Below are 11017 nucleotides of genomic sequence, written 5' to 3' on the forward strand. Positions count from 1 at the left end.
TTTACTCACTCTGATGTCTTTTCTCTAATAAATTCAAATTCTCACAAAAGAAATGGACCTATTTTCAAGTTTCACTGGCCTACATTTCAGTTGGTTGGAAAGCGATGTAAGCCAGGAATGCCGAAATCAGGGTAAGCTGAAATATTATTCTTTAACGCAACAAATAAAAATATATTATGCCTATTGGAACTGTAAGCAACGGTTCGTTTCATTCAAGAAACTTATCACCAACATGTACCTACTTTAACTTACTTCGCCATACCTCAACTACTTTAGCATTGCAACAAATTCAAATGCATGTCAACTGAACGTGAAAATGCGTCCATTTGCTAGTATCATATTTTCATTCCGCCAGGATAAAGACAGCACAGTAAGTATATTAATTACACATAAATTAGTGGAAGAGTGTCAATATAGGTTGCCAAGTGTGTTTGATGTTCCTGAAACTTTGATTACTCATTCCGATGTCAACGAGATCGGAACATACTATACAAGGCCGTTATTTGGATAGTAAGACATAGCACCTAAACAAAATCAACGTGCTATGTCTTACATGTTGGACTAGGGACTCCATGTTCCTTGAGAGGATGAAGAGTCCAGGACTCAACATCCGCAAACTCTATTGATAGCTTCGACTACTGTACAATCTGTGGTTTGTTTTTAGCTAATGCTAGTACTAACAGTAATACCCATAACTTGTTGATGCTACGACATCATAGCTATACCCAAGCATCAAACGCAATTGCTCGAAAATTGGTCATCACCGGAAATATGTTACTCAAGAATCTGGATTATTGTCACTGGTGGTTAACCTCCTTGCAACTTACCCCTCGATTCCCGTTGTCTCTACGGTCCCTGCCAGTGACACACATTCCACGATCTATAAGAAAGAAAAGTAATGTATTAAAGACACGCTACATTACACACAAATCTCGATTAATACTGACTTCATGGATACCAAAACTTACTCTCCATAGTCCTATGTAATCATCGTCAACCTCCATCTTTCATTATCGGGACGCATGCGCAATCTGTCTTCATACAGTTTCCTTGATGCTAAAAATAGATCTGGCTCAGCTTTCTTCTGTCAAAATCGAGTATACGACGATGAGAAATCGCTATTAATAGTCGGTAAATAATTTTTTTAGTGTTCATTAAAGTTTTGTATTTCCTGTGCAAGAGTCTGTCATGGCATTAATAGGCCTTGTCACATTAAAATATTGGTAAGAGTTGTTCCCCTTTAATTCTCCTTCTTAGGGATAATTCCCCATATGGTTACTGTGTATAACAAATCTTCAAAAGACCAAAACGTATGAACTTTATATTCAATTTTCAGAAGAAAAAAAATGTATTGATTATTCTTTTCAGTAGCATAAATGTAACATTACGGGCATAACATTTTCCTACAAGATTTCATCATATCGGTAAAAGGGAGATAATGCTTTATGATCTGAAAAGCGTCTCTCCATATTTTAATAATCACTTTGTTGGCTTCAGAATTTTGTATTGGATGTGTTACAGACGTAGCAATTATCGGAGAGCAACTAACTACAGCGTATAGAAAGTTCACTCTCGCACGACCATATGCTGATTCTGATCTGAGGTGCAAGGATTTATATGAGTTTTGTCGTTTGTTTGTTTGTTAGTACTGAAGTGGGATACCCTGGCGACAATGGAAATAAGCATTACAGACCCCCTTGGGACACTTTGGCGACAAGATTTATAGTGACAATGGGAATTAGCATTACAGACCCCACTGGGACACTTTGGCGACAAGATTTTTAAGTACACCCTGGGACTGTATAGCTACAAGAGAAATTTAACATGGGACTATTGGGTTTGTATAGCGACAAGGGAAAGTGGGGTCTGTATAGCGTCTGACGACACGGTAGGGGAGATTGGTAACAATGTTGCAACTACAGAAAGGTGACGTCACAGTATTGAGCAAAGAGCGGGTGTACAGAGATAACACATACAACAGACAAGAGACAAAAAATTATACAACATTTATTTTAAATATTGGGAGGCAAGAAAGCAGTTTCTTTTCGAGGCATATGAGTGACCATGAAAAGGGCCTCTGGGTTCTTCTTCTATTTTCTCCAGTTCTTCAGCCATCTTCTAATTTTTCCTAATATTCCTTTCTTATTCTTTATTTCTGTCTCTTTCTTTATCTCTATCTCTGGCATCCAGTCAGGATGGCTTATGGCTCTGAATTTCACCTCTATCCTTATCCAGTTGTTATTGAGTCTTTCAAATCTTTCTTTCTGTCTTTCTATTCTCTTCTTCTTTCCTTTCCTTTGGCCACGTTTCTTTTCTCTTCTTCACTTCTTCTGTCATCACTTTCCTTATCTGTTCCTCTGCTTTCATGATTTGGTCTAAACCCCACTTCACAAATGACCACTCACTCCATTCCAGTATATCTTCTAGGAAGCACCTGACTCTCGTGACATGATCAAGGGCTTCCTTCAAGCTACCTATTCTCACATACTGAGGGTCAATGAATCTTCTTAATTTTTTTACTTCCTCTTCTATCATGCCCTGGAGAAGATCCATGGCCACCTTGAGACTGGTCACTTGTCTTGTCACAAAATCCTTGGTAACTGGATACCTCCATTCCTTCTCAAGCCTTTCCATCACGTATGTCCCATCCACTATCCAATACCAGCAGTCCTTTAGTTCATTGAACAGCTGTATGCTCATCTTCTTTGCTTATTCCGTAGAATGGCGCGAATGACGAACGCTTTGAGATTTTATGTGTCAAGCACGGACGTGAAGGAATACATCCCCTAATTCTCTCTTCACATATTATCTACTATTCACACAGAGACGAGGAGACAAACACTAACCACAAAAATCTACTATCCACACACTGCAAGAAGCCAAATTAAACCCAAAATATACTATCCACACACGAGAAGAAGCAACAACATAACCATAATCTACTATCCACACACGGGAAGAAGCATAAACATAACCAAAATATACTATCCACACATGCGAAGAAGCAAAAACATAACCATAATCTACTATCCACACACGCAAAGAAGCAAAAATCAACCACATTATACTATCCACACTCGCGAAGAGGCAAAAAACATAACCATAATCTACTATCCACACACGCAAAGAAGCAAAAATCAACCATAATATACTATCCACACACTCGAAGAAGCAAAAAAAAAGATAAAAAAATAACCATAATCTACTATCCACACACACGAAGAAGCAAAAACATAACCATAATCTACTATACAGACACACGAAAAGAAGCACAAAAAAACAAACCCAAAATATACTATCCACACACGCGAAGAAGCAAAAACATAACCAAAATCTATAACCCACACTGCGAAGAAGCAAAAATCAACCATAATATACTATCCACACACGCGAAGAAGCAAAAATCAAACCCAAATTATACTATCCACACAGACGGGAAGGTTAAAAAACCTCACACTCTACTATCCACACAAACGTACGTGAGCGCTTACAAATCTCAATAATCTACTATCCACACAAACATACGTGAGCTCATACAAATATACAGTCACACACACACACACACACACACACACACACACACACACACACACACACAATATCATTATTAAAGGAGTGAGTGTTTATATTCACACTACTCCACATTCACGCAAAATGGCAACTTGAATAGTGTCTCTTTTCTAGAGTTTTGGTTAGCCGTGAAAAGTGTTGTTGTTAGGAACTACAGATGCACCTGGCTAATGGCGACATCTCCTTGGCCTGGCACCACAGACACGTCTCCTACTTCAATCATTCTCCCAATTCCCTCGTGTGGTTGGGAGCGCTGAGGGAGGATGACTGGCGTCACTATCTCAGTCTTCACGTTGAGGGATAATGAAAACTACCCTCTCTCTTCTTCTATGCCACACGCGTGGATGTTGTGGCCTTATATCTTCTTCCCAGTTTTTAGTTGGGCGTACCACTGGTCTTTGTATTGGCGGAAGAGGCTGTGGCTGTGGATGACGCTGTTGTGGTGATGTTACTGTTTGCGGAGGCGTCCTCGCCTCAGGTTTCACCTCACACTTAGATCTAATAATTACGTGAGACAGGATAGATGTTTTCTTTTCATCCTCTTCTTTCTTTCTTCTCTCCTCCTCTTCTTTTTCTATTCTAGCCTCTTCGGTTATGGCCTCCATAGCCAGCTCATACAGAAGTCGCCTGGCATACTCCAGGTGCATTTGGAGTTCCAAAAGCTTCGCTATTCTGGTACTCATCGTTTTGCTGTTAACGAATCAACAGGGGTAGCCAGACTGCCGAGCGTTCCATATATATGAGCCAAGCACGGACGTGAAGGAAAACATCCCCTGACACCAAAAATCTTACTTTCCCCATATTATCACCAAATACCCGCGGAATTAAAAGAAACACTCACTCACTTTTTTACTGACAATCACTCATGTAAAATTTTTGACAAGGGGCTTATAGTCACACTTTCTAACTAAGATAAAGAAATGATGTGCTTATAGAAGCACTTCTATTTTTTTTCAAACTGACTAATATACCATTGGCAATTGAATGAGTATTTCTTTTCTAGAGTATTGGGTAGCCTTGAAAAGGGCTGGTTTTTTTGTGTGGACGAGCAGCTATGGCAACCTTTTATGATCTAAGATTGCGACCTGGTCTGGCGGCAGGCTTTACCACAGGATAGGGTCTGCTTCTTCGGAAAGAGAAGGAGAAATCTTTTGTGTCGACACAGCAGTCGATAAGAACTCTGTCAGGTTCCTGCTGCTGCTGTTATTGCTGCTGCTGATCTCTCTCCTCTATCTTTCTGCTGTTTCTGAAGTTTGTACTTCTCTGTCCATTCTTCTTTCTTCCTGGTCATTTCCTCTCTGAAGAGCTCTTCTATTAGGTCTTCTGTGACTTTTAACATTCTGACATTCTCTATCTCTTCAGGCTTCGGTATCAGGCTTTGCCTGACACGATGCAAATTGACATAAGCTTCGTTCAGCTTGGCTAATCTTGAGCACATCTTCGTAGGAGGATGAATCGACAATGGATGGTCAGACTTGATTGATTGATTGATTGGATTTACTGGACTGGAGACTGCCCCGCTTTTATGGTACAAGCGCGGACGCGAACGAGGCATAGAGAGAAATCAAAGAGCATGGTTCATGATACCAATGGCAAACAGTTGACTAACGAAATTTTTTAAAAACACAACATTTTCATTCAAATAACAAAGAACATACAATTAACAAATTTAAAAAAAAATTAACAATTCAATTCAACAATAACATTTTGTTCAATCAACTATCTATTTTGGACAAGGTTGACAACGTTGTGAACTGAAGTTAGACTTCCACTGTTGGAAGTCATTGGACCATTGATGTACACTAGGTTTTCTAGCTAAAGACAAAAGATAACCATAATGGTCACAAAACCATCGATCTACTATCTCATCGTTTCTAGAAGAATGACGATCAAAATAAGTCACTAAATGTTCTAAAGAATATCCCAGACTGCGTTGATGCAGAAAATACACACAATATTGTCCACACACCAACGAATCTGTGCCTTGTAATTTCACATTATTGAATCGTGTTGTCTGAGCATTTCTTCTCATAAAGTCAATGATATCGTCTTCCAAAGGGGGCAATCCATTCGAATCGAAATACTCCACACATCCTTTTTGAGGAAAGTAGACGGCTACCCAGTGGGTTCCTAGGAGATGACTGTCGACCGTGTTGATCACATAAGCTTGATGGTCTTTAGGTTTGCGATGAGGTAGTTCATTCTTAGTACACTCGACAGGATTCCAAGAAGCAGTGTACGAACTGTGGTTCAAAAGGTAATAAAGTTCGAAGGTATCCATGGTTGTATTTTTATTTCTTGTTTTTTCTTCACAGGTGATGATAAGTGATCATTTCAATCCTGACTTTCTCTTGGAAAACGTCTGACAAGTAAACGGTTATTAGCTCCGACTTCGTATGCTGGTCCAAGAGAGTTTCGATGAGACGGATCTCCAGAGGCGTTAATGGAGGCCAAGAATGTTCACATAAGCCTTTATACCACTGATGAAACAAGGCTTCTTCCGAGATGAGACAACAAGCTTTGTCCAGATACTCGTCCAATTTTTCTTCTTGACTCAGCATCAGACATTTATCTTGTTGAATTTGACTGGGATGATAGTTCTGACATCCATAGCAACCTTCCTTGATGATTTCCGTAATTTTTTCTGCCAAGTGTTTGGCAAAACAGGAGACTAAATGCAGGATGACAGCTATGCACTCGTCCAGTGACACGAAACAATTCGGTGGTCCAGTTGGGAATGTAACCTTTGTCGAAAGTGAGTTTGGTTTTGATAATACGCACCCAATCTCCTACGGCCAACAATTCACCTTTCTTGGGGACAGCCACTGTCGGGACGTACCAAACAGGCGATCAGAAACCAGCACCTTGTTGGCGGGAGTCACATCTTGTAGGAAACGTCCAATGCTTTCAAGGTACGTTGAAAACGTTCTACGTTGCTGGCTTTTTTTTTTCGGGATTCTCGGTGGTGAAAAAATGAATGTCACGTTTCTTTAATTTTTTAAGAGGGTGACGACCGCTTTGTTTCAACACCAGTTGCTGGACTTGGAAGTCAATGGCACGACCCAGGCAAAATTGGAAAAGACGTCGATGACACAAAATAAATCTTTGTAACCGCGATTGTAGGTGGACAAATGAGAGACATCGGCTAAATCGGCTTGCCATTGATGATCGATGCCTTCCAGTTGGGTGCGACTTCTGGAAAATTTTCGTCGAATGAGTTTTGTGCAAAGTGTAGGTAGCATGTTCTTGTAACCATCGTTGCACTTGAGGTAAACGGAGACTTTTCAGTCGAGTTTTGGCAGCACGATACAATTTTTGAACTCCTCCGGAACCTGCAGGATGGGATAGATCGTAGTAAATGTTGGCTAACACCTTCTCCATTTTTGTTAATAAGTCACCCACTCTTCGCTGATGCTACTTTGGATGGAGCAAAAGGGTGGTTTGGAAACGGATTTACGTATCAGATTGTGCCACGGGAGTAGAAGCCGAAGGTAGTAGAGGTGGTAATGGAATGACTTTGGTCTTCTTTTCTTTTTTCACTTCTGGTTCCCCTTCTTTCTTTTTCACTTCTGTCGAAGGAGGAGTATATATCATCTTTTTAACCCAAGCTTTCAGCTATTTTCGTTGGGCTGTGGGGGAAGGTGTCAACAAGTACGCTACAGTCTTACTAGGAATGGGAGCTGCTGACGGTGTGTGAAAGACTTCTCGTACCTCTTCTTTACTCAGGCTTTCGTGGTGTTACGTCTCTCATGACCACTGGGGGTAGTGGTGGTGGTGGTGGTGTGGGGATGGACGTTTCATCAAGGTTTTGAAATCTTTCAGAGTGGTAGATCTGTTTCGTCTAAAGTTTTCTGGTGAAAGAGTTGTAGTCGTTGCAAGCATTGACCGTACTTTTGCGATGTTTCTGATTCGGACACGTCGTGACGATCCACCAACGACTGCAATTCGTGTTGTAACTGGGACATCTCAGTCAAATTTGGATTGGGAGGCAAATGCGGGGTCCGTTGTTCTTGCCAACGATGGTATTCCATCCATCGATTGTAAGGCACTAAAGCTAGTTTTCGTCCTTCCAATCGATGTCAAGGGTCACGTCTGAGATGTTTGTACTCCAGAGGTCCATTTTATCTTGCTCCAAGAGTCCTCCCAACATGGTTCACAATACTCCTTTCAGCAAAGGTCCTAACAATAGAAGCAAAATCCCTCCACGTTAGACCAACATCTTCTTCTTTTGACGAATGGGGATATCCTTTTGAACCATATGGCGAAGAACGTGACGATGTTTGCCTAAGCATTGCTTCTGGTGATTTAACAAAGGTATCGTGCCTTTCAAGACGTTCAAAAAACATTTGCACACGGTATCGATGACATCTTTGGAAGCCGTTTGAATGAATTTTTTCGCATGGGTGGAGAAGCTTTGGACAGGACAGAAAACATGTCCCCATGATTGACTAAACGAGGAGGCAGTCCTTTCCTTTTCTTTCATTTGGGTTTCGAAGAGGGATGTTTTCTGGGGGATGACATCTTTGGGTCTTCAGGAGCACAGGCCACTGATTATCCTTACGTCGTATCAACTTAATGACAGGCATCACGCGTCGTTGAGGGGTTCGCAACGGACTAAATAGAGTCAGTTCTTGCTTGGACAAATACAGTAAAATCTGTATCATACCCGATCTTTTTTGGACTTTGATTTTGGAAGCAGGTACGTTGTGAGCAGCTGCCACTGCCGCTGAAGAGGAGGAGGGTGTCACCGCTGGAGGTAAAGTTCTTGGAGACGCGGGTTTCCAAGGTGTTATTAACTGAGGACTAACGGGTGTGAAATGGGGTTGGGCAGGCATCGTCATCAACGGAGAAGTTGATGAACCTGAGGCAACCGGTGACGCGGTCACAGTCGTTTCAGGTCGTGGTTTGCGAATGTAAGGTTGCGTCCTGGCTGAAGTGCCTTTCTTGTGGGTAGAAGCTGTTTTCTGTGGGCTTTTCTATTTCTGGGGACTTCTCTTTTTCTTTTTCAGTGGGCTTTTCATTTTCTGGAGTTGTGACCTGGTCTTGACACCGTTGCTCTTTTTCTTCTTTGGGCTTCGTTTGGCTTTTTTGGGAGTGGCTTTTTTCTTCGGGAGAACTTTGGGAGCATTAGGATCCCATCTTAAGAGGGAGCGAATGATGACACCTCCTAGAGTACCGCTCCCTCCAGGTTTCAAAATGATTTGCTTTTTGGTTTGAATGTCGATGCGGCGATCGTCCAGTTGTGTCAAGGCTACCTTGTTTCTATCAAAAACGTGTTTGGTTTGATGAGGAATGTGAATGATGCCTTGCAGTAATAGACGTGCTGTCACAGTAAACCAGACTTCTTTGAGACTGGCTTCCAAGACATGAGCGCGTATTTGTGGATTTTTCCGCGACTGATGCCATACAAGGCACGAATCAATTTGACGGAAAGATGAGACTAAAGGGACGTCATGTTGACAATGCGTGAGACAGACGAAAAGTGTTTTTATAGATTTTATTTGGTTAAGTCGAGGATGGAAACATGTACAGGACAGGACCTCCGTCTTGACACCAGTGGTGAAACAAATGGGTGCGAAATCGCAAATAATCGGGGGTAGTAGTTTTCAAATCGACGAGTAAATAGAAGTGTGGAGTTTCTGTGGCATCGTCGTATGCATGAGGTAGCCAAGGCGTTCCTAATTGTTTGGCTAAGACTTGCACTTGCGATTTATCTCTAGGGCTTTTAAACAAGACCACGTAATGAGCATTGAGACTAATGGTGCGATGGGCTTTACTTTGTTCAAACAATTTTTGAGTAATGTAATTGACACTTGCATTACGATGATGCCCTTTGCGAGTAAACCACAATTTAATTACTTCTTCGTCTTCTTCTAGCATGTCGTCGAAAATGACCAGATGGATTTGTCGGGGGTCAGACACGATTCCGTCGTCTTCGTTAGGAATGCCTTCCACAAACACGATGGAATCGCCTTGACTTTCTCGCAAAGGTTGCACGCCGATTGCCACTCTTTGTAACACCACACGATTAGCTGAGGTGGACGATCGATCAAATGATGTTTACGTTCGATCAAACGATTGACAAATTCGGTTTTGCCTGAAACGCTAGCTCCAGCAATGAGCATGTTACAGGGATGACGAAGATACAAGGCCTCCAAATTGGCACGATCTGACACGAAGACAGACAAGACAAGAGTTTATATACCTTTTCAGGACACGTTTATTGATTTTTAAAAAAAATAAACACGAAAGACTAAAATACATAAAAGCCAAAGGGTAAAGTACAACAATAAAATACACATAAAAACGATCAAAGTGGAATAGAAACAAGTTTCTGTACAACATGTTTTTGGTAACCAAGATGTCCTAGTGACAATGTGTAATGTTCTTACAGGCTCTACATGGGGTAATGTTACACAAGTGTCCTCCCGAAATAGTCTTTCAGGAATGTCCATGACAGTCCTGTCCTGAAGAGAATGGTTGTTCTACGTGACGGGTTCTTCTGGCACTGTCACTAACACAGGTTGTAAAGTGACTTTTTTCATAGGACGTTGAAACTGTTGGATGACAAGTCTCGAGCATAATGGGCTACTTCTTGAGTCCAGGCCTCAAAACCCCAATTTTTCCAGTCACGTACATCTGTCTAATGAGGGTGTAAGTCACAAGCTACACACACACTCTCATACACATCTTCGGTACCTAAAAGTAGTCGAGTCTTCTTTTCCGTAGAGGTCGAGAAGTATCATGATGAAAACGCTAGGCTTTGAGCAACATAAGTCTCTCGTGGACATTTAAAGGAACCACTTTCATGTTTGATTGGGTGGTATGTACTGTTCATAAAGAGTCCACAAGGAATCGGCTGGTAAACGAAATCCCAGAAAACAAATCACTCAGACACACACCACACGGAGACCCCAATTGAATGGATACAGTTTTCGTAATAAGTGTTGGTAATTTTCCACTGTTTGAATAGTGTCATTGATTTCCTTCCACGGAATCTGCTGAATCACTTCTGATAAAAGTTGTGGCATGGTAGCCTGTTTTTATACCTCTTTTTGTCGGAGACAATAAGTGTACTTTCTGCACAGAGATGATTTTACTCCAGTGTCGAATCTACATAGTTTAGTCACTAACTTGCACATCAAAAGACGCCGTTCAGAAGTTGCCTCTTTCACTAAGTTGACATTTTGCAAAAGCTTTTGGTAACTCTCTAACTCTTACTCTGGAAATCGTTGCAGTAAGTCTACCTTGTAGCAAACAGAATCATCAATAACAAAAGAATCCTTTGAACCAATGGGTAGTTGATGCATGTCTGACCACTGAAACACTTTCATATGAATCAGTCGTTTTATATCATTCAGGTACCAGTGGTTTAAACATCGGCGACGTAACGGATGCAATTGTACTTTACATTTCACTTTAATTTTGACCAGTTCTCGGTAAATCC

At 41.2% G+C, this 11017-nt stretch overlaps 1 protein-coding gene across 1 annotated transcript in view; it reads right to left on the reverse strand.

Moving 5' to 3' along the window:
• LOC149806261 (uncharacterized) overlaps positions 1-1023 on the reverse strand; it is a 112612-nt gene extending 111589 nt beyond the window's left edge. The window contains exons 1-2 of the mRNA XM_089951204.1: positions 969-1023; positions 828-880 (exon numbers count right to left, since the gene is read on the reverse strand). Of these exons, the coding sequence (XP_089807330.1) occupies positions 828-880; positions 969-1004 (89 nt within the window). The 5' untranslated portion in view covers positions 1005-1023. The remainder of the gene's footprint in view (positions 1-827; positions 881-968) is intronic.
• Between the last annotated feature and the right edge of the window lie 9994 nt (positions 1024-11017).

The sequence above is a fragment of the Sinohyriopsis cumingii genome, chromosome 2 (genome assembly GCF_028554795.1).
Source record: "Sinohyriopsis cumingii isolate HCF-2022 chromosome 2, ASM2855479v2, whole genome shotgun sequence".
Lineage (NCBI taxonomy): Eukaryota > Metazoa > Mollusca > Bivalvia > Unionida > Unionidae > Sinohyriopsis > Sinohyriopsis cumingii.